Source organism: Xiphophorus hellerii, chromosome 12 (assembly GCF_003331165.1).
Source record: "Xiphophorus hellerii strain 12219 chromosome 12, Xiphophorus_hellerii-4.1, whole genome shotgun sequence".
NCBI classification, from domain to species: domain Eukaryota; kingdom Metazoa; phylum Chordata; class Actinopteri; order Cyprinodontiformes; family Poeciliidae; genus Xiphophorus; species Xiphophorus hellerii.
Genome location: NC_045683.1, coordinates 4406177 through 4431403, shown reverse-complemented (window position 1 = coordinate 4431403; position 25227 = coordinate 4406177). Strand labels below are relative to the sequence as shown.

The window sequence follows — 25227 nt, the reverse complement described above, 5'->3', positions numbered from 1 at the left end:
TGGGGTTGCTAGGTAACGGCGCAGTGCCTGTCATTGTGACTTGATAATCAGAAAGTTTTTGAAACAACTCGTTTTCCAGACACCAGAAGTCATTAATTTATTGGTAAAAACTGTCTTTTTAAGCGTTTTCAGATCCAAATGGAAGCATAACAATGTGCTAAATGTGAATTTGTTGAAGTTAATTGAACTAAACAATCTGCTTTCAGTTTATAGCTGACCTATGTGGACCCCACTTTATAAAAACCTGCCTGCAGAGAGAGAAACATTGCTTTCCTATTGCTTCTCTGCTTGAAAATCAGCAGAAAGGCCAAATTTTGATTTACTTATGTTGGTGCTGTCACCAAAATATGCTGAAATATGCCCTTTAAATATCGTGCTTATGAAGCGCATGGCTGTGGGACTAAATGACTTCTTGAAGCATTTGGTTCTGAATCCAGGCAGAACTCTGACCTCCAGGGATGGTTTGGGTCAGCAAACATGGATTTTTTTGTAGACCTGACCTTATTAAATGTATTGTGATTCTCTGAGAAAGTCCCAGCAGTGGAAGCTCAGAGTAAGCTGAGAGACCTGCCTTATCGGGCAGCGCTGCTTTTTTTTTTTTTTTTTTTGCATGTATTGATTTCCTGCTGTGGAGCAACTTTGGACTCCAGCACAAGTTTCCATAGTGATGGACTCAGAAGAAGAAGTGACTTTGTGAAAACTAAGACTCTAACTGGAAGTTCCCTCTCTAAGCCACTAATCCTGCTGACGCCAGATAAGCCGGTTAAACTCTTATGGTTGTTTGCAAACACGCACACTGATCTGAATTTTTTTTTTTTTTGAAACAAGGCTCAGCTGGGCCAAAGATGTACTCTGGTCATCACTTCTTTACCTTTTTTCTGTCTAAATCTGAAAACAATAATACTTCCTGTTGAATTCTCACAAGCATGCACTTTAAAGGGGGCAGTATGATGTAAAATTGACCTTTTTTTAGCTTTACATCTTGTTATAATGTTATTCCCTCATCACTGAGGCTGTCACTCTGTCATCAGCTTGTATGAGGGGATCCATCAGAGGCAGATGTCTCGCCGTCTGCTGTCTCTTCTCATCTTCTCTCCGTCCATCATTCTCTCACACTCCCTCTGGTTCTTCCTGTCCACCTCCATCATTGGTCCCTTTAGTCTTTCTTTACCTTTAAAGAAATATTTCAGTGTTGACAAGGCAGAGCTGAATCTTTAAAATGTCTTAATTTAACCATAATTTTTTTTAATTTTGTGAAAAATGTAAATTTGAATTTTTTAATAAGCATTACAGGATAGATGGTATGGCTTGGCTTTTGTATTTATGTTAGAGTTCATTGGTCAATCAAGCTAAAATGGGAAATAAGAAAACATGGAAAAATGCAAAAATAGAAGGAAAAAAAACAAGAAAAGCAAACAAAGAAACTGTTCTTAAATGGACCTATTCCCCTTTTGTACATTTTATGCTTCCAAAGCAGGCATTGAAAACAAATCTCACCCATTTTTGGCAATAAGTTAATATTTTTTGGTGTCTGGAAAAGGAGCCATTTCAAAAACCTCCAGATTGTTGAGTCACAATTGACTGGCACTGTGCTGTTACCTAGCAACCCAAACAGCACTCCGCCTATCACCTAGCAACTCAAGCTGAGCTCCAGTAAGTTTGGTCAGCTGGTTTTACGAGAGTTTTGTAGTTGACCAACTATCCAGAAACAACTTGCTGCATTTTTGTTGGTTGTGCAGGAGGCTCCACTTCTGCTTTTCAAAGATGCAGTAAATTTTGGCCACCTCCAATTTAGCCTTTTTAGTTCATAGGAGATTTTTTTCTGGATGTTTGATGGGAAATATAAAAGGGGTCTTTTATTCTTGTGTGTCAACAGTGGTTTTGACTCCATTTCCAGTTGTTGAATCATGACCTCTGACCTTTCCTGAGGCAAATGGGACCCGTAGAGCTTTAGATGCCGTTGTAACATTGGTGTAGATGGCTGATTTTCTTTCATCAGCTAAATTATCATTTCTGATTGTGAAATTTAAAAAAATAAATCAGAATTAATCCCATTTTTTTGTAGATTTTCTTCAAGGGAAATTTATAAAATTATAAAATTTAATCCCATGAAAAGGGATAAAAATGTGAATATATTTAAAAAGTGTTGGACGTATTGTAGGGACGTGTCTCTCCTGCTTTTAATTTGTTATAAATAAGTGAGATGGTGCCTGTACCCTTCCTTCACATTTACACATTTACACATTTGGTCCAGTTTATTTCCCCCAGTTGTAAAAGAATAATCGTTCTGAATAAAGGCGCGGTTCTTTTATTAATGAGCCCGCTGACAGCAGAGACCAAATGCACTGGAGCGTGCAACTTGGCAAAGCTTTTAAGTGATATTGTCACTACTAAAACCAATCTGCATAAAAAATTAAAACCTGAAAGAATAATTGAGGTTTCTTAATAAATCTTCCATCATTGGTTCCCATACAAGAACTCCTCTTTTTTTAAAAATGAAGGTTTTACGTTTTGGGGCATTGGTGATGTTAATTTCTATCAGGGTAAACAAACTACCACTGTATTTTAAAAAATGTTTTTAAACCCTTTTGTAGTGTTTTACAGGATAATTTGATTCAATCTTGGTTTCTTTCATTCTATTTCTTCTCTTTTCCTGAATTTGTTTCTTTTGTTAAATAATAATTGAGAAACACTTCAGATGTTTCAGAAACTATTCCAACCAGAACTTTTAGGGATCAAATCTTTTTCAGAGTTGGGTAGTAACTAGTTACATTTACTCAATGACATTCACTTGAGTAAGTTTTTGAAAAATATATATATATATTTTTAGCAGTATTTTTACTATGTTGTACTTTTTACTTTTACTTGAGTAATTTTATTATGAAGTATTTCTACTCTTACTTGAGTAAAATTTCTGGATTTTCTACCCACCGAATGAAAAACAAACATGTTTTAACCAAATATTCACCAGAGACAGACACACACCTGCAGTTTCTGTTAAAGTTTCATAAGTTTTATATAGAAAGAAAATGTTTGTAAAAATTTTCTTTTGCTTGATTTTGTTATTTTTTGTTTTTTATATGAATTATTGTCATTTTGGTCTTTAAAATAGAATAGAATAGAATAGATAGAATAGATAGCATTTATTGTCATTGAACAGAATTCAACGAAATTTCCATTGCAGCTCCCGTGCAAAAGGTCAAATATATACAGTATAAATAAGCAAACACACAATAATAATAATAACAATATATACAACTAAATTAACTAAAGGCACTCAACCATCCAAAGAAGTAGCAGCAGGTCCAATTATGGCAAAGTACAGATAATGTGACAGTGCAAAGTGCAGAACAGTGTGGCTGTGTGGGGGTGGGGCTGTCTTGTTATACCTAAATTTCTACTTAATTTTATACTTTGGTCCATCTGATGATGCAATTTTTAAGTACTAAATGATTGATAATTTGATCAGTGCTTGAGCAGACGTTTTATCAAAACTTTTTTACTTGAATAATTTCCTGGACGTCTTACTTTATATTTTTACTTGAGTAAAAATATCTTGAAGTAGTGTTACTCTTACTTCAGTAAAAGTTTTGGGTACTCTGCCCGCCCCTGGTTGTTTGTCGCCGTACGTAGCTTTAAATAGACGTGTCACCATGGTAACCATTTATAATAATGCTGAAATAAAACACAAAGGCAGGTTTTTCTTTTCTCTTTGATCCTGAAAGCGCTCCACACAGAAGATACATGGCTGCTAGCATATTGCCGCAGTTATCTACCTGTATCAGTATCGACTGACTGGCGTTATCCAGGATAAAACGGGTAATTCACTGATCAATATTGCTCCGTTTAGCTGCGATGGAGCTTTTACTTCATCAGTATTAATTGTGAGCTCCTGCCAGAGGAGCTTTTGAGCAGTTTGTGTTTTTATTACCCTGTGGAGTTTTTACACTGAGAGAAAATGAGGGAAAAATAAAAACAAAAAAGAAACTCAGCAACGCTCAGATTCCAATATTCTGTATAGATCTGAGTCAATGTTTCTGTGTTAAAAGGAATCGTCGTGGGAAACACCATCTTAACTCCAACAACATAAATGTCTCTCAGAAATACAGATAAACTACAGCAGAGCAAAGTCTTAAGACTCAGTGTTGTGCAAAAGTTTTAAACCACCTGATATTTTTCTAGTCAATTCACCAGCCGTTCGGAAAACCTTTTCTTTTCTTTGTTCCTCTGAACTCTGGTTGCAATTTTTGGTGAATGGCACTTTAGGAATCATGTTACTGGATTAAACATACCATCTTCTGTCAAACATTATTTTTTGAGTTTATCACACTGCAAAAAACAAAATCTTACCTAGTATATTTTGTCTAGTTTCTAATGGAAATAAGTAAGTAAATATTTTCTTACTTTTGATAAAAATATGCTAATTCCACTATATGATAAATTTACCTATAACAAGACATTTTCCCCATAGTATGAGTGAAGTAATCTCCATTTTCACCAATATTAAGGAATTGTTTACTTTAAAAAGTTACTATATTTTTGCTATAATGTTACTTGTAAGTTAGCAGAAAACATCTGACACTGCAAAAACGGAAAAACTTACCAAGTATTTTTGGTCTGGTTATGCAAATATCTCAGTACACTTGAAATTAAACAAATGTACTTAAAACTAACCTTTCAGCAGGACATATGAGCTTGTATTAAGTTACTAAAAACTGAAAGGATTAATGTGTTTTTAATAAGCAAACAAAATATGTGAAAACATTGGGGCTGAAAAGAAAACAACAGAACTTTGAAATCCCTCCAGAAAACCCTGAAAAGCCATTTCAAAGTTCAATTCATGGGATTAGGGGAGAGCCTGCCTGCTTGGATCGATGGATATTTGAAAATGAGGGATGAAAAGGGACTGAGCCAAAAGCAAAACACATCTGAGCTGAAAGAGAAATGAATGACTTCTTTAATAACTTTGGTTATAAATCCATTTGTCAGGGCGACATGCCCAGACAAGGTGAACACACATCACAACGGGCCACCCAGTTTCCCGCTCCGGTTATTCTCACGCCACAATAGCTGACATCTAACCTACTGATCGCATCCTGCTCTCTAACAAAATACCTTAAGAAACCAATTTGATCTTGTTTTGTCTTTGCAAACTCTTAGCTAAGCAGCAAAGACACATTAAGCAACTTCCTGTGATATATGCTGCAGATGCAGGAAACTCTAGGTAATGTCTCATAAAATGGCCCCAACAGGAGAGTAGCAGCATCCGTCCTGCGTGCGGCACATTTATAACTCCAGAATATCTTTTTATGTGCTTCAGAAATGGTAACTATGCTATAAAGAGGGTCTCTGAGGGGCAAAATCAATACCATTTTAGTTTTATATTCAGTTTTAGGCTGCACAGTCAATAATCCTTGACGCCTGAGTTATCTTATCTCCCATGTGGAGCAATTTGTTCAGAGCTGGGAGAGGAATCACCTGCAAAGCTCTGGCAGCAGGAATGCTGATTCGGATTTTGCTGCATTGATATTGTATGGAAAGTTTGAATGGTAGATGACATTGCAAATATGTATTTCTCTTCCTTTTGTGTCATGTTTTCCCAACCTCAGAAAATCATTAACACCCCTGATCGGATTCAGTTGGATAATTGAGTTCTACTATTTTTTTACTTTAAAAGAAACATCTTTGAATGAAGATAAATGTGAGAATGATTTTGCCTAGAAACCATTAAAAAAGACTGTTTTGCAAAACTACAAAATCTGGAGAAATAAAATGTTTTTTAAGCAAGGTTTATTGCTCTCTGGCGTCCCTCCTGGACAAACCACATCATTGACATACCATTTATTGGTCTGCGTCCTTCCAGGTGTTTTTTTTTGTTGCTCCTTTTTCTTTTTGATTTTTTTCTTAAGTTGGCTTTATTATTACACCACCTTTCACAAATAAAAAAACAATTGTATAAATGTTATGCATAATTTAATTAAATCAATTAGAACAAACTGAATTATGCAAATAAATAAAAGCACAATTTTCAAAAAAGATTTTAAGAAGAAACTTTAAGCTAAAATTCCTCTAGCTGCTTTTTAATTAAGTCCAGACCCACTAAACCGTTGACCCAAATACTTTTTTCACAGAACTGAATTACAAAAAATTCTTTGGGTTATTAAGATGCGAGTAAACTAGAGATTAATTTTCAGCAGTGGTGCATATCTTGCATTTCACACATGTCTACAGTGTTTTGGATAACTTTTTTAGTTTTTTTCATAATATGCAATGAGATGTCAAAGATTTATCCATCAGGTGTATATTCTCAAATTCTTAATATATACTGGAAAACCTTACTTACAATGGGCGTTGAATAATTTTAGCAGCATGAAGACCAAATGTTACCTTGATTCTGATATCACAGCATCATCAGCATAGCAGTAGACAGTGGTGTTTGGTAATGGTGTTCCATATGGACTTAAAGTTTTATATCAATATTTTGTGGTACTACTCTGATAATGATAAAAGAGACGATGAAAACTATTTCTTTCTACTTTTTTACGTAACTGTTTGGCTGGCAGAGCAATCATAGCCCCACAAACACAAATATTGCAGTTAAAAAATATTTGTAAAACACTTCTTAAGGATACCAGTCAGGTACAGAAGTGTGATTTGTATCACTAAACATATTAACACAGTAACATATTTTCAAATTTATTGGTATTTATTGATACTCTAGTTGAACAAACAGTGGAGAAAATAGTAAAAATAGCAGTTCCAACATCAAATTGAATTGATTGTGACAATGATGAACCAAAATACGTATAATGATTAAAAGTTTAACACAATTAATGATGTAATAAATGCCTGACCTTATCGTTTGGTTATTCTTGATCACAGCTGTTGAACAAAGAAAGGAGAACTAGGACTGTTCCCTGCGGAACACCTTTGGCTACACAATAGCTACATTCACATAACAGGTCTTGATGCACAATTCTGTTTATTTTTTTTGCAGATTTTCTTTTTTGAATTAAATGCAACTGCAACCAGACTCTTGTGTGGTCCGCATGCACTGAAGAAGAAAGTAGACGTAACACAGCAGCGAAATGTTTTATTGTTTATGGATCAATTTGTGAGGAATCGGAGCTGACAGTATTGGGACAACATCATAAAAAGACGAAGAAAGCACAACTAATATCAACGGGCTTTTGGCCCTGAATTATGACACATGTCTCACGCCAATGATGTAAAACTTGGATAAAGTGCAACATGGCTGTTCTGACTGAAAACTAAACGTCCAATTTAGTTCCACATTTGGAATTGACACAAATCGGGGTGAAAAGACTGAATTTGGGCCCTGAGACTGCCGGGAAAAAGTCAGATATGGGTCGAATTCGCCTGCTGTGTGAACGTATCCTCATTTGTAAGCTGCATCTGTTATTGCTCTGTGATGCAATAACAAATATTGCTGTTACTGCTAAAAGCACAGCGGTTTTTCATTTACTCAGAATACATTCATCATCTCTGCCAGTATGTTTAGTCCATACTTGCTATACATACAAACCTGATATTTGCATACATTCAATAAAAAGATGAACATCTTTTTTTTCTCACTCTCTGGAGTTAAATGAGACCAAACTTTTCTTGTTTTAGCTTAGTGAGAATTACCTATCAGGGTATCAAACACCAGTCCTCAAGGGCTGCTGTCCTGCAGCTTTTAGATGTGCCTCTGCTGCACCACACCTGAGTAGAATAATTAGGTCATTAGCAAGGCTCTGGAGAACTGATCTACACAAGGAGGAGGTAATTAAGCCATTTCATTCCAGTGGCACATCTAAAAACTGCAGGACAGCGGCCCTTGAGGACTGGAGTTTGACACCTGTGACCTAAATTATTTCTATTTGCTAAATGCCAGAAAACATGTGACTTTCTTTGAGTTCAGATGTTTACATACATTTGGTCAGTATCAGGGATCACTGTTGTAAAATGTGACTTGGGTCAAACTTTTGGGTTTGTTTCCTCAAGCTTCTCTCAATAGTTGCTTCACTCACACATTTTCAGATGGAGAAATGTGTTTATATCCTTTTACTCAGTGTATGTAAATATATGATTTCATCTGTATGTTACCAGAAAAATTATTTATTTTTCAGTTTCTAACCCTTTTCCTCTCCTTTAATCTTGACTTCATTAGGTGAGTGTTTACGGAATATTTTCATCGTGTTTATTGAGCCAAAATCCTCATGTGAAAATATGCAGGGGGGAAAATGCAAATGGCGTGAGACAATAGCATTCCCGTCTGTTCACCAGTGGTGATTACATTTCAGATTGCTGCTTTTTGAAGACTTGACACGAAATGCAAACAGGATTTTGCCCCTCAGGGCTCGGCTGATGTGTTGGTGTAAGCAGTGTCAGTTTCTTTTAGAGAAGCTATGCTCTAACTGTTCTAAATTTAGCATGGTAAGGATAGCAAAGTAATGGAAATGGAGCTGCATAAAACATGAAACGCAGAAAAACTAAAAAGAAATGTCGACAAGGGTTTAGTATTGGTTAAATTGCAGGAAAAAGACATTGGAGTATTTATTCTTTCTGTCTAAGCAGTTAATTCAGATTCTGTCGGGACACTTTTTTTATCAAGTAAAAGTAAAACAACAGAGTAAAATCTTTCCTTTTCTCTCCAATTCCCCCATGTGAGGCCAGTCTTTGTCGTTCTCTGTTGTCCAAAGATAAGCCGTCACCTTCAGGGGTTTTCTGCGTCTCCCTGCTGATGGTTATCTCTGCAGAGGCGAACAACTGAAAGGTCCCCACAACTCAGACGGCATCAGATAAAACGCCTCGAGCTGTTGGCCATTGTTGAGCTAATCTCAAAGTATTCTGGTTGGCTGGGCGGTACTTATGTCTGAAGCATGTGGGTCAGCTCTTATCTGCTGTGTGAGACAACAACAAGGAGATTCAAGTTTCAGAAAGTGAAGGAGAGTGGAGCATCTAGGATTCAAACATCTATACTAATGATGCTCTCAGTAAGGTGAACATACAGCACATTTTACATCACCCCTAATATCTTTAGCTGGGTTTACATTAACCTTAAATTTTTGAAAATAAATGTACTTAATGGAAACATATCAGTTTCAAAAAGAGCTGAATATAGAGTGAATGAATTGAGGGGGTTTGGCCGTATCGAAACTGGTTTATTTTGTAAAACTCCATTGGAAATATTTCTTTTGCATCACATAAATCATGCGATCAACAACAGGATGCTACTACTGGCGGAAATGACAAAGAAGACAACAGGAAGCGTTAGAAGGATGATGGCGCAATGTCATTTTTAATGACTTATCATGTGAACAAACTTATTCACGTGCGATTTTAATTTAGTTTTTTTTCTAATGGAAACACCACAATTACAAAATTATGTTTTTTTGAATTTAGTGAAATATCAGTAAAGTTGTGCACAGAAACAGCACAATTTAAAGGCCAATTAACCTCATTTACAGTCATGTTTTTGGACTGCAGGAGGAAGCTGGATCAACTGGAGAAACCTCACTTACGGTTTTTCCTCCCATTAAGTTTGGAGTCCGCTCCGGTTCCGGAACATAGTTTTGAACCAATGTTGCAAGTTAACACCAAATCTGGATCCAGTATCACAATATGAGCACTTCTTTTCAGTCGATATTGATAATTATTGTTTAGTTTTACTTTTAAATATCTGAAATATAGTCAAACTGGGGGTGTGACCTTACCTGTTTTATCCCCAGCTTTCTCTCTAATTTTCCCCTTTTATTTTGTTTTTAAGCAGTTATGAGGCACATTGCTGAAACCTGAAACTGAAACTGCTGCTGTGGAAGTTGCTCCACAGGTTGTTGCTAGGTAACCAAAGAGGGAGTGAGTTGCTAGTTAACCAAAGAGCGAGTGAGTTAGTTGATTCCACCAAGCTAGCTTAGCTGGTATTTAAAGGTTTGGCGGCTAAATCCTTGTCCTGCCTACATCCCCCAGAATGCTTTGCGGTTCAGTGGAATTATTGAATATGCTGTCAGACATATTTTCTGTTGTTATTGATCTCGCGTCTGTCGTGACATATATTGTTATTGACTTATTGTCCAGCCCTAATATATTTATAATATTTTTTTTAGATGTAGATGCATTCTTTCCTACAAGTGATTGAACTTTCACTGAATTAATGCTATGTTATTGCATTTAATTTAAAAGAGGAATTCAATAATTTGTATCTTTCAATGTATTTCTAATACTTTGTAAAAGAGGCTTAAGTGGTTAAATAAAAAATCCGATTTTTTTTATCTGATTACTTGGTTAATAGTTAGGATAATCTAATATAATACTAATATAATTGTTAGTTTTATTCCCATTAAATCCTGTAAATAAATAACTTAAAAAACTCAGAAAAGGATGACAGTAGGAAATAAAAATGTTCTTTCCTGTGTTTCCCCCCACAGAGTGCAGCTCCGACTGCCAGCGCTGCACGGCGGACCTCCAGACCGGCGTCGGCAGCGTGTGCCTGTGGTGCAAAGCGGCGAGGACGTGGCTACTTGGCGATCACTGCGTCTCTTTCTGCCCCTCCGATCATTATGCGTGGCACGGAGCCTGCATCAGTAAGGACTCTCACTCTCCTGTCTCATTATCAAATGTAGAAAGGTCAGAGGTGTGACAGCAGCCGTTTGAATGTAAAACTGAGCTAAAATCTCATCAGAACCTCCATGTTTTATTCATGCGGCCGGTTGGAGATCTGACTGAGTTGGTGGAAGTTGGTTCTCGACCCTCTTTGTTTCTGTCTTGACCCGATGACAAGAAGCAGAAGAAATGGTGAATGTTAATGAAGCTAAAAAGAAATCCTCTTTGATACTCGCACGAAGGTTTTTAACACAAACCTTTCTCCAACATATTTGTGAGAAAAGTGACAATAAATGTCCAGAACAAAGACTCAAAGAAACTTTAGAAAGAAACGCCAACGTCTATTCTTTGGCTTTTCCATCCAATAGATCTTGATATTTTTTAGCTGAAATATTTAATTCATGTCATTCCTTTCATTCTTTAAATGTTCTTGGTGTGCAGCATTTTCATGCAAGCTACACTGAGTCAAAATCCAAGAAAAAGAGCAGGTTTTTGTATTTTCCTGTTAAAACTTAAATTTACCAACAAATTACTAGAAATCCACAATTTGTTCCCAGATTTGAACTTTTTAGAGTGAAATTGAAAGTCCCTAGTGAAATTAAATTTTCTTTTTTGTAGAGGATGTTGCAGAAACTTGATGGTTTGTAAGTTTAGTTCAGGGTCTTAAGCATTTGACTCATTGATGTTTATTATTGTGACACTCGATGATGCTGATCTCATTCTTCACTACAACAACGTGGGATTTTGTGTTCTCATGTTTTTATTTGATTATAATTGTCGTAACCTATTTGTTTGACAGAGGTAGAGGACAGAGGTAAATCTATTTGGTCTAATAGTAGTTTTATTAGACCGAATAGTGAAATAGTGGAATAGTACACTTAATAAGACAAAACTAATTTATAAGTAACTTTTCAGTAAGAAGTAGGAGTTTGTTTTAAGTCAATAATTCCTTAATAGTTGTGAAAAAGTGTTTGTTCCACTGGCAGATTATTTCACTTATAATATCAGAAACATTTTTTGTTATAAGTTTAATAATCTGCAAATGAAATAAGTACTTTTTAAAATCAATATTAAGGAATTACTGATTTAAAACAAACTCTTATATCTTGCTGCAAAGTTACTTGTAAGTTATTTTGTCTTATTTCAAATGTACTAAGACATTTGCAAGACCATAAAAACTTGGTAAGATTTTGTGTTTTTGCAGAGCAACTTTGCAAACTGTGCTGCCATTTTTAACTTTTCATGAACTTTGACTTTTAAAATGTTACCTGGGAGTTGTACACTCTGAGTTGGAGCTTTGTCATGCTGGGACGTCCATTCCCAAACTGAAATTAGTTAAACTATTTCCAGATTGATGAGCAGCAACAGTTGCTCCATTAAAGATGATTTGTGATGCTTTTTCTTTCCTGGCATTGTGTTAATGCACCTGTATCCTCCGCAGCACCAAACGACCTAAACTCCTGCCTTCTGAATATACTTTCCCATTTAGATTTGATAGTTTTCTCCAATCTTTCATCCTCATCGTAACCTTTTGGTTTCCCCATTATTCCCAACGGTCTTCCTCTCTATTTCGGCATTGTTCCTTGTTCTTAATCGTCTTTTCATTCCAGCCTTTCAGCTCCATTCTCCTCGTTGTTATTATTGTCATCATCCTCATAATAACCATCACTGTTCTCATCCTCCTTATACTTGTACAACTGATCGTTATCCTAATTCCTCCTTATCCTCATTAGCCTCATCATCACTATCATCCCCCTTCTTTCTCTTATGGCCCTAAATCTCATTAGCTTTGTCATCTTCATCGACCAGGGTCATTATCATCATCATTTCCTCTGTCCTCCTCCTGCGATTCAGCAGGTGAGCAGCAGAAAAGATGAGAAGCCTCGCAGCCACGCAGAGCTGCAGCGTCTTCATGCAGATTTAAATGCAAATGTGAGGAGGAGGCTTCAGGCCGCAAAACCTCTGGAGGCTCATTTAGCCGAGCCCTAAGCAGCCGAACACCAACACACACCGTAAAGAAGCAACGCTGCAGAGATAAAACGGGACACTGAGCAACAGACGTGGGATTCAATGCATCTGTGGCAATATTTTATCCTATGCAGCCTTTTCTTCTGCTGGTGTTGCGTCAGACTTCTGAATTAAAGCTGATTTCCTGAATTTTCTTGAGTTTTTTTTTCTCCCTGTGCTCAGAGATGGAAGGAGGGCGCGAGGAGTGGAAGGGCTCTTTCAATGATTATACACTTGATTGTGATTACTGATTATTATAAATATGTATTTTTAAACTCAAGAGCGTGCGTTTACAAATTTATTCTAATAGGAATGTAATAATTCAGCAGCTTGGAGTGGAGATCCGTCTTTTAGTGCAAAGATTTAAACCAGCCTCGATGTTCACCCGTAGGGGATTTGGTGTTGGATGGGCGCTGGGCAAAAACACTTCAACAAGTTGTTTTTTTTTGCTTTCTTTTATTAAAAGCAATCACTCTGCAGAACAGTTGTTTGCTGCAATCAATGTAGCAACCATTGAATATATTTAAAGGAGACCTACTATGCAACATTCACATTTTGCACATTTTCGTACTTCGATTTGGTGTCCTGCGGCTTCTAGAAATCTAAAAATCACCACAAGTCGTTTTTTTGGCAAAAACCTTTGTAATGTAACGTCACAAATCAGCAGACAATGCCTTGTTACCTGGCAACCCCAGCAGAACCACAGCCAACCAAACCTAGCAACCTAGCAACCAAAGCTGTGCTCCAGCACGTTAGGTCAGCTGGTATTACCGGTCTACGCGCTGCAAAATGGCTGCTGGAAAAGACAAGTGTTGTTGGCTTACCATTCAGAAACCACTTGCTGCATTCATGTTGGTTGTGCAGGAGGCTCTACTTCTGCTTTTCATAATTTCGCATCTGTTTGCAGTCATTTTCACGTGTGAATTTAAATGTTGAGTTGGGAGGCATGGCCAGCAGCAGCTTATTTAGATTTAAAGTGACAAGATGCCCTAAAAAAGCATAATAGGTCACCTTTAAGTATTACTGAAGTATTTTAACCAATGCTGGAAGAGTTGTGGTTAGTTGTGATTAAAGCAAAGTGTGTAGCTGTTATCGTATTTCACCTGGACTGTTTCCAAATTCTGAAAAAATGGCAACTCTCAGATGTTTGTCCAAGTGATATAAATATATGTCTTCATTTCTATGTCTATTTTTTAAATGTCTATCCAGCTTTCTGTCTCCCTTTGTCTATGTTTTAATTTGTTTTTGTTTGTCTACACCTTTAATTTTTTATATACTCTATCTTTCTCTCTATTTATCAAACTATAATGTATTTCTGTAAGTTCAGTCTTAAAAGGCTTTTTAAGCTAAGATTTGATGAAAAGTTAGCGAAATCCCTGAGCATTACGTTTCTTATATTCACTTTCCAAAAAGACAGATCTTCTTATAATCTTGTAAAGTGTTTTTGATCAGAAATTTTCCAGCTTTCTGAAAGTTTTATAGTTAGTGATGGACTTCTTAACTCATATTTAGAAAACAAAAGTTTTGCTTTTTGAACTTTTACTCAGTTCTGAGCTAGATTTTATTCATATGTAACATATTTAGGTAATAAAGTTCACATTTATGCTTTTTGCTCTACTTTCCTTAATTTTATCCTAGTTGTTTTCTGTAATTTTAATCTAATTTATTCACTTTTTTCCCCCCAGAATGCCATCCTTCATGCGAGTCCTGCAGTGGGGCGGGGCCTCTGTCCTGTACTTCCTGTCCCGCCAAAAGCGTCCTGTTGCCCTCTGGCCTCTGCGCTGCCAGGTGCCCCATTGGTTACTATGACAACGGTCATCGGCTCTGTCAAGGTAGGAAACGTAACTGCTGATATGTTCACACTGAAAACCTGTTTATTGTTTATTAAATACTTTTACACCATTTTTGTTTTAATTTTTATGTTTTTCTTTTTAATCTTGTTTGGGGAAAAATACATTTTTAATTTATTTTGCCTTTATAAAGTTAATATTTAGTATCAGTTTGAGGCAAAGCTCTCATGTTCTTATATTTAATTTTCAAAACATAGCAAGATTTTAATAGTTCACCTTTTAAGTGATTTTATGAATATTTTTGTTTAACTTTCCTGAGAAAATGTAGTTTATATAAAATAAAACATTGCATACTTAGAGACACTTGGTGAAGGCAGGTAGAAGTGAATTTATTGTTCATGGGGTTTTCAGCTTTCTACACAGAAATACACTTAATGAGGACCTGTGGGAGAAATAAGACTTAAATCAATATCAAAATGATAAGTCTTGGTTGTTTCAATAAAGCACTTCTTAAAATTTAGTTTGGTATATGTATATACTGTAGATATAGATATAGATATATAGATCTAAATATACATATGTCTATGTACAGTATATAGATAGATATATAGATATATCTTTTGATTGCTAGATGGATAGATAAAAGATTATCCTCAGATTCCAGCTTACTATATCATTACTATATATTGATATATAGTAATGATAATAATAATTAATAATAATAATAATAATAATTATTATTATTATTAACATCCATCCATCATAAACGCATTAAATCTTTTTAGATTGCGGCAGGAAGCCGGAGCGCCCGGAGAGAAACCTGCAAACAGGATGTTAACTTTTGATAGTTTATTCACAAAATTCAATGTTTCTTCCTCCTCTAAAAAATCAGCTTTGTTGTTTTGGAGATTAGTGGCAGGAGAAACCATTAGGTGGGATTTTCTGTGGAGTGTGGCGTTTCTCTTCATGTGTTTGCTTCTCATTATGAATCCCGCTTTTGTACACATTTTCTTGAGAACAGGTTCAGAAAGCTTTAACAACTGAGAACGATTTCTGAACCTGTTGGGAAACTTTTACAGAGGTTGTCCTCTACAGAGGTCGTCTTTATGGCAGCTGGAATCTGAGGATAATCTGTTTGTTCATCATAGAAAACCTCATAATCTAGATCAGTTTTTCTTTTGTTGAATCTGTAAAATCCGGTCCCAAAGTTTTTCCTCTTCCTCTGAGGTTGAATTACCCCATTCGGGGTAGTTTTTCTTTTGGGAACTCAGTAAAATCTGGTCCCAAAGTTTTTCCTCTCTTTCTAACAGTGAGCTATCCCATTCGGGGTAGTTTTTCTTTTGGGAACAGTTCACAATCTGGTCCCAAAGTTTTTCCTCATTGTCAGAATTACGTACTTGGTCTGGGGCAGTTTTGTCTTTGTTAACAGTCTTTCTGCTGCTCGTCTGCTGCTTCCTGTGTGTTAAGTCTGACGCTCCGTCTGAGGAACTTTTACATTCAGAGACCCTGGAGGATGCGCCATTTCTCGATGTCTTCTCTGAACACACCGGAGATGAAATAGTGGATCTCAAAGCCTGAGCTTTGAGATCTCCCCTAGAAGAAACTTCCCCAGCCGGGTCAGCTTGAACTCTGGGAACCGTTGGAAGCCCGTCCCAAAACAAATCTCTGTCAACATCTTGGGAGCTTGAGAAATGACTCGGACGTTCGAGAGAAGAAACTTCCCCAGCCGGGTCAGCTTTATCTCTGGGAACCGTTGGAAGCCCGTCCCAAAACAAATCTTTCTCAACATCCTGGGAGGTTCTTACGTCCGAGTCGTTTCCAGGAAATAAATGGTCGAAAACTTTCCTCATCCCTGTCGTCACCAGATATCCTAGTCCAAAACCAAGTGGCAAAATTAAAGGGTATGGCATCTTGGAAACACAAAAATCCTTACTAGACACAAAATCTGAATCTCACTGAACCGTTTGGATTCTAACTGTTGTGTTGAGATTCAAGCAGTTAAAGCCTCAGAACTTCTTTGATCTGTTGTGATGTTCATGATGTCATCTGTGACCTCATCAGTGAGGTCACTGTGGTTCTGAGGCAGGGTCCTGCTTCTGATCGTTGCTATGGGAACGGTCAGATAAGTTCTGCCCGATTCAAACTGAAATAATGACCAAATATTTAATAAGTAATTTTTTTTTCCATTTATTTAACATGAATTGAATAACAATAGATTTCTACCTTGGTTTTCTGTACCTGCTGCCATATAAATTGTCTTTATCCATTATTAATTTGGTTCTGGCAGGAAATTGTTCAGATTTTATAAACATTTGCAAAACAAAATTTTCTCTAATCTTTGTTAACTCTGTTAATGATAAAATTTTATATATTTTATACTACCTTGTTCTGAAATTGTTAATATCAGTAATGATGTAATTTGTTGCACAACTAATATTAGTATTGATTAAACTCAGATCTTAAACAAATAATAAATGAATAGAAAAGTATCACATATGTAGATAGATCGATAAATAGATCTATAGATAGATCTATTTATCTGTCTATATCTATATATACATATATAGATATAGATTGATCTATCTATATAGATATAGATATAGATATTTATAGATATGTAGGTCTATATAGCTATATTTATATAGATATATATATATATTCTGTATATAGATATATCTTTTGATTAATAGATGGATAGATATATCTATTTATATATAGTAATGGTAATATTAATAATAAAAATAATAATTATTATTAATATTAACATCCATTCGTTATAATTCTCACTAAATCTTTTTGGACTGTGGGAGGAAGCCGGAGCGCCCGGAGAGAACCCACATATGGACATGGAGAACCAGAAAACCCCATGCAGACAGAACCAGGCTGGGATTCAAACCCAGGACTTTCTTACTGCAAGGCAGCAGTGTTACCCACTGAGCCATTGTGCAGCACTGATGTTTTATTCACACCAAAGGAGAATTTAGAAACTAATTAACCAAACAGTGATGACTTTAGATTGTGGCAGGAAGCCGGAGCGCCCGGAGAGAAACCTGCAAACAGGATGTTAACTTTTGATAGTTTATTCACAAAATTCAATGTTTCTTCCTCTAAAAAATCAGGTTTGTTGTTTTGGAGATTAGTGGCAGGAGAAACCATTAGGTGGGATTTTCTGTGGCGTTTCTCTTCATGTGTTTGCTTGTCATTATGAATCCTGCTTTTGTACACATTTTTTTGAGAACAGGTTCAGAAAGCTTTAAAAACTGAGAACGATTTCTGAACCTGTTGGGAAACTTTTACAGAGGTTGTCCTCTACAGAGGTCGTCTTTATGGCAGCTGGAATCTGAGGATAATCTGTTCGTTCATCATAGAAAACCTCACAATCTAGATCAGTTTTTCTTTTGTTAAATCATTAAAATCCGGTCCCAAAGTTTTTCCTCTTCTTCTGAGGTTGAATTACCCCATTCGGGGTAGTTTTTCTTTTGGGAACTCAGTAAAATCTGGTCCCAAAGTTTTTCCTCTCTTTCTAACAGTGAGCTATCCCATTCGGGGCAGGTTTTCTTTTGGGAACAGTTCACAATCTGGTCCCAAAGTTTTTCCTCATTGTCAGAATTACGTACTTGGTCTGGGGCAGTTTTGTCTTTGTTAACAGTCTTTCTGCTGCTCGTCTGCTGCTTCCTGTGTGTTAAGTCTGACGCTCCGTCTGAGGAACATTTAAGGTCAGAGACCCTGGAAGATGCGCCGTTTCTTGATGTCTTCTCTGGACACGCCGGAGATGAAATAGTGGATCTCAAAGCCTGAGCTTTGAGATCTGCCCCAGAAGAAACTTCCCCAGCCGGGTCAGCTTGAACTCTGGGAACCGTTGGAAGCCCGTCCCAAAACAAATCTCTGTCAACATCCTTGGAGCTTGAGAAACGACTCGGACGTTCGAGAGAAGAAACTTCCCCAGCCGGGTTAGCTTTATCTCTGGGAACAGTTGGAAGCCCGTCCCAAAACAAATCTCTCTCAAAATCCTGGGAGGTACTTTCGTCCGAGTCGTTTCCAGGAAAGAAATGGTCGAAAACTTTCCTCATCCCTGTCGTCACCAGATATCCAAGTCCAAAACCAAGTGGCAAAATTAAAGGGTATGGCATCTTGGAAACACAAAAATTCTCACTAAACACAAAATCTGAATCTCACTGAACCGTTTGGATTCTAACTGTTGTGTTGAGATTCAAGCAGTTAAAGCCTCAGAACTTCTTTGATCTGTTGTGATGTTCATGATGTCATCTGTGACCTCATCAGTGAGGTCACTGTGGTTCTGAGGCAGGGTCCTGCTTCTGATCGTTGCTATGGGAACGGTCAGATAAGTTCTGCCCGATTCAAACTGAAATAATGACCAAATATTTAATAAGTAATTTTTTTTTCCATTTATTTAACATGAATTGAATAACAATAGATTTCTACCTTGGTTTTCTGTACCTGCTGCCATATAAATTGTCTTTATCCATTATTAATTTGGTTCTGGGAGGAAATTGTTCAGATTTTATAAACATTTGCAAAACAAAATTTTCTCTAATCTTTGTTAACTCTATGTTAATGATCAAATTTTATATGTTGTTGTTGCGCAACATCCCCCCCCCCCCCCCCCCCCCCCCCCCCTTCTCTCTCTCTACTTCCTCTTCTGAGAGAGGAGATGTGCTACCAGCACTCCGTCTATCGGGTTAATTGAGTTTCCTAAATCTGCTGGGATTTATCCTGTCCAGAACTGAAGTAAACTCTGTTTAAGCTGGTTTCGAGAAAAGATTCGCCTGGTTCCTGACGAACTACATCCAGGTGTCCCAACCTTCTTCCCCCTGTGAATTAGCCAGACTGAGCAGCCTGCAGCCAACTAGTTTCACAGAGCACACCTGTTAATGGCCGCTCTTCTCTTTATGACAACTTGCACTTGTTATTGAACCAGGTTGGTTTTAGTGACTCGGATGAGTCCCAAGGATGTTGTTTTACATATAGTTTTGGGCTAAAAGCAAACTATAAAACATTTTCCACTTTTTCCTCTCCAGAATCAAACATCAGAGCTATTTTACAACCATCAAAGAACTTTAAGGCGACTCATTAACTGAATGTCCACAACATCTTTTAGATTTTCTTTATGTAAGTATTTTATTAGTAAGGCATTTTTGCAAGGGTCAGTACAGCTTAATTCAGTAGCAGAAATAATCAAATAAGTAAAATCAATCATCTAGTCTGTCTTTCCCTAATGCTGACACCGAGAACTAAACAGGGAACCTTTGAGAGAGACGGACGGAGCATGGCTTTTCAAACCCCAGACCTGGCCTGATGATGAAGAAGGTGCTGCAGCAGGAGGAGAAGTTGATCGATGAAGGCAGGGATCTCTGTAGGTCTGATGAGCTTCTTCTCTGCATGGATGGTGAGGTCACACAGGACTTGGGTGCTGGCAGGAAGGAAGGCACCAGTTCTTCTTCTTTGCCTTTGTCTTTGCCTTTATCTTCATCTTTGTCTTTGGGGTCTGAACCCAGCTGATGAGAGAAGTGCGATTTGAATCCACATGTTGCGGGGCTGATTGGTCCCCATGCGCAGGACAGTCTTTGGCTCTGTGGCCCCGGCTCTTCTTCAGCTGCAGAGTTCTTTGTCTGTCTCGATCTTGGCTCGAAGCTGCCTGGAGGATCCAACCAAAGATTCCTCTTTTGCACCCACCTTTTATAGGGTTTATCCACCCTTTTGGTGCGTTTGCATTGGCTAGCACTGTTGCTGTGCTTGTTTAATTGGCTGTCTGCTTAGACAGATGATCTCATATCCATCACTGTTTTACAGACATTATGTCTTGATGTCTGTGCTAATGTCTCAGGGTTGCTCAACCTCCTATGACCATGGCCTGCACAACCTTTTCTTTGAAACATTTAAATTGTTCAACAATCTGTTTCCAAATAAGGCGCTGATCATCTCTGCTCTCCTGTTAGTTCCCCTTTTCCCTTAACCTTTCACCTTTCACCTACCATCTACCTCCAACATATCAGTGATGTTTAATTGCAGTTACACCTTTTTACACCATTTCAAGCTCAATGTCAAAATCACATTTATAACTTCTTTAGCTTCTCTGATTTAGCATTCATTTATAATTTTATAACCATAACTTAATTACTCTTATTATAATCTTAATGTGAGTTATTACATATGTTTTCTGAAAAGAAACCAAGAATAATCTATTATTCTAATTATTTGATACCAAAGTTACAGTTACTTGTTTTACTTGTAAGTGTTCCCACAAATGTAAGTGTAAGTGTTATTATAAGTAAACCAATATTAATATAAGTATTTTACTTTGAATCTTATCCAATTACTCAAAATGTTTAGACTTTCATTCTTTAAAACTTTCATGCTTTAAAATAAGGAATAGTCGCAACTATTTTTGTAAATTTGCAGGCTGGAAACTTACTTCCTCTTTTTCCAGGAAACCTGCTCTTCCTGTTTCATGACTCTCTCTGACTGACTATGATTTCTTATGATTAGATAGAAAAAAGGAATAGAATTAAAGCAAAGTTTGCAGGAGACAAAAACAACACACACACCAGATTTATTTTATTAATGTTTAAGTCTACTGTTGTCACTTGATGTCACTTGAGTGACTCATTTTAAAGATAACTTTATTTATTATTACTGTTAAACTTAAATCTCCCGCATGGGGAAGTGGGATGAGCTCGAGTTTTCTTCACAATATTTTATATTACCTTGTTCTGAAATTATCAATAATGATGTAATTTGTTGAACAACTAATATTGGGATTGATTAAACTCAGATCTTAAACAAATAATAATTGAATAGAAAAGTATCACATATATGTATATGTATATAGATCTATATATATATATATATATATATATATATATAGATCTATATATATACAGTACAGACCAAAAGTTTGGACACACCTTTCTAATTCAATGGGTTTTCTTTATTTTCATGACTATTTATAAGGCAAGAAATCCCACTTATTAACCGGACAGGGCACACCTATGAAGTGAAAACCATTTCAGGTGACTAAATGCTGAGTGTGTGCAAAGCAGTAATAACAGCAAAAGGTTGCTACTTTGAAGAAACTAGAATATAAGGGGTATTTTCAGTTGTTTTACACTTTTTTGTTTAGTGCATATTTCCACATGTGTTATTCATAGTTTTGATGCCTTCAGTGTGAATCTACAATGTCAATAGTCATGAAAATAAAGGAAACTCATTGAATTAAAAGGTGTGTCCAAACTTTTGTTCTGTACTATATATATATATAAATATATATATATATATATAATTCTTTAATGAAGCTACAAACGTTTAGGATCTTAGTGAATATTTTGATAAGCCTGTCAGAAGAGGAAGTTCTGGTCTTATCGTCCTGGCGGCGTTCAGTTTGTCACCAACTGCCGAGATCAACTGAAAACCTTCCCGTGATCGACGTATTGAGCCCCCTGATCTACCGTAACACACCACACGCTACAGGATGATCGGTTACGAAATCGTAAGCGACAATCTTAGAACGGCCGGCGTTCTAACATTGTCTTAAGGGGAAAAATAGAGGCAAAAAAACCTTGTAGTGTGAATTATTGCACCAGGTAGTCGTTGTGCCCATTTTCTCTATTTAAATTTAATTATTACTGAAGGGAAACATGATATACAGACTTCATAATCTACACTCTTTTGGTTGAATGCATATTTATTTCCACTTTGGCTTTATGTTGTTGAGTTTTTTTTCCAAGTAAATTTTTTGCTTATGGAGACTGAGAATCCATTTTATTTTTGTTTTTGGTTGTTTTGTTTATTTTGTTTATCAGTTCCAGTGTTTAGTGTTCTTTTGAAAATAAAGTGTATCTATCTTTGGCAGGAAATCGCATGCGTTATTACGTCATTTCCATTACATTAGTGTAAAAAGGTCTTCAAACAATATTATCGTTTATCGCAATAATTTTTGAGACAATTAATCGTTCAGCAAAATTTGTTATCGTGACAGGCCTTGGTATTCTGTTCTCATGTTTATGGAATATACAAGAAAAGAATCTGACCGTAGACATATTTTTAGAACATTTGCCTCACTGAGTGTCAACATTGCAGTTTTCCTTATAAATGAGTTATTTGTTTTCATTCCACAATAGTATGTTATGGATAGTGTTAAAGACGATTGTTTACTTTTTGGTTAAACAAAAATTCTAACTATAGGAAAGATTATTCAAATTTAATCTTGGGAAAACTTGCTTTACAGTACATAATTTTGCCTTTTAAATAAGTTAAAAGAAAACTATTATGTTTCCTTGAAAAGGTTAGGATGGGTCTATGGGCTGTACGAAACACTGTTTATTATATTTTTTGAACAAAATCGTTCTTAGATAATAAGATTTTAGTTTTCTCAGTTCTGAGTGAGTTGTTTTAGGGCCTTTGTCGCTTTAAATCCAAATAAGTTGCTGCTGGCCATGCCCCCCACCCCCACGACTCGTTTAGACTCGCATGTGAAAATGGCTGCAAGCAGATGTACGATTGTACAATCGTACATCTTTGAAAAGCAGAAGTAGAGCCTCCTGCACAACCAATAAGAATGCAACAAGTGGTTTCTGGATGGTAAGTACAAACAGCAGTCATTTTAGGGCACATACAACAGTAAAACTAGCTGACCAAATGTGCTGGAGCTCAGCTTGGGTTGCTAGGTGATGGGCAGAATTCTGCTGGGGTTGCTAGGTAACGGCACAGTGTGACTTAACAACTGGGAGGTTTCTGAAACGACTCATTTTTCAGACACCAAAAACATTAACTCATTGTGAAGGTGGATTTTGTTGTGCTTGGATGGTTTTAGAAGCCGTAGGGGGGAAAAAAGGAAGCATAAAATTGTACAAAATGTGAAATTTGCATGCTAAGAAAATAAGAAAAAAGGTAAAGTAAGTAAAGTAAAAAAGAAAACAGAGCACCAATGGGACAGTAAAATCACACCTAAAGGTTGACCAAAGGTAAATCCATACAGCGTTAGGTTGCTGCAGGTGTTATATTGATCTTTCCCTCTCTCATGTCTGCGCTGACCTTTGTTTCGACCTTTCTTTCTGTTTTTGGCAGCCTGTGACAGACAGTGCCTGACATGCGACACCGCTGGGGTTTGTACGTCCTGCCGTGACCCGACCAAGGTGCTGCTCTTCGGAGAATGCCAGTACGACAGCTGTGCCCATCAGTACTACCTCAACGCGACGATCCGCGCCTGCAGAGGTAAGACGGAAACCGCCGCAGCGGAGGACGCTCCTGATTAGTAATGAGGATACAGTACGCGGCCTTTATGGCGTTCATAAATTACTGTCCATCCATATTGCATGGAGTGCAGGAGGCCATGGCGATTTTATGGGGCCCATCAATCAAGTAATAAACTCTGGTACCAGAAATGCAAATCCCAGCCATTGTGTGTGCATTTTAACTCTCTTACATCTTCTTTTGCCCAGTGAAGTTGATTAATGAGCTTCATGTAAAATCCTGGGCTTTTTTAAAGATTCAACAACTTTATTTCTCTCTGGAATAGTCCTGCTGGAAATTCTGCATATTTATGTTACGGTTCAGGTTTTTTAACAGCTTTCTCTCTGATTAGGTTTTATGATAATTGGATGTTATTTTTGCTGATACAGATTGACATGCTACCCTATTCTTTCTAAATATTACACATTTGTTTCTTTAAATTTCACTCTTTGGCCACAGTTTACTAAATCTAGTGCTCTGTATAAATCTATCAGTTGCCAATATATTGATCTTCTAAATAACATTAAATGTACTGCATTCATTATTGTGGCAGATATAAAATAAATATAATTTGAACATGTAATTTTATTACTCTTGAGATAAATAATTATCCAACTTAATGGTTCCTTTTCGTATTAATAAAATTAATTAATTAAAAATTATTTTAATTAGGTTTGCAGTAAATTAAGATGTTTTGTCTAGTTTAATTTTACCCTCTTAAGCTGTATTTTTGACTTCTTTTCCATTTTTATTAAAATAATTAACTCTATTAAACATATTAAAGATATATTTTTGTAGCTTTTATAAAATTCAACATTTAGAATTGCTTACAACAGTGTTGTCCAAACATTTGACCATCAATTTTTTTAACACTAAAATCATTTTATCAAATTTTTATGTTTTCCTCAATAAATGAAAAATATATATTTATAAAACAAACAGCCAGATTCAGATTTAGTAGAATAGTGATCTGTAAATCATAATAGACCTGAAACATTAATTTCCCAAATTTTTTAACTTTTTCCAAAAAAATAATGAGGAAATGGTTTATTGAGTCACTCGCTATTTTAAAAAGTCATAATTTGGCATCTTTAATGAATAGATATACCAAGTTTTTATTTTATTAAATGTTACTAGATGTTTGTGGTTTCACTTTAAATAACTTTAAATAAAATCTAAATTTGAGGGAAAATGTGGCTAAAAACTGACAAAAAAAGAACAACTTTGTTGTACCTAACAACATTTATGACAAAAAAATCAAATGCCTGCTGCTGGACCATCAATTTCGTTCTATTCTTGAATTGAGGGCAAGTTTAACGCAAAATCATTCCAAATGTAACAACACAAGTTTGTTTCTTACATGATAAACTAAAGGTTGAGTGAATGTAGTTATTATTGGTGAGTCTTTTGATAATTACTCAGCCAGTTAGCTCCATTTTTGGAGAGCTTTATTTTTATTCCATTAGCTTTAGCGGCTAATACTCCATTCAGTCAAGAATTAATTCAGCTGCCGTTGTTTCATCCAGTTTGAGTCTGTTTTAATGTTTACTGCAACCACCGACTTGGGAAGTGTTCA

The 25227-nt window shown here is 36.3% G+C and overlaps 1 protein-coding gene across 2 annotated transcripts in view; it reads left to right on the top strand.

The window, feature by feature from the left end:
- Window positions 1-25227, top strand: part of fras1 (Fraser extracellular matrix complex subunit 1) — a 297850-nt gene that overhangs the window by 170733 nt on the left and 101890 nt on the right. For both annotated transcript variants that reach the window (XM_032578347.1, XM_032578346.1), the window contains exons 20-22: window positions 10431-10586; window positions 14298-14444; window positions 23487-23633. In XM_032578347.1, the coding sequence (XP_032434238.1) occupies window positions 10431-10586; window positions 14298-14444; window positions 23487-23633 (450 nt within the window). The remainder of the gene's footprint in view (window positions 1-10430; window positions 10587-14297; window positions 14445-23486; window positions 23634-25227) is intronic.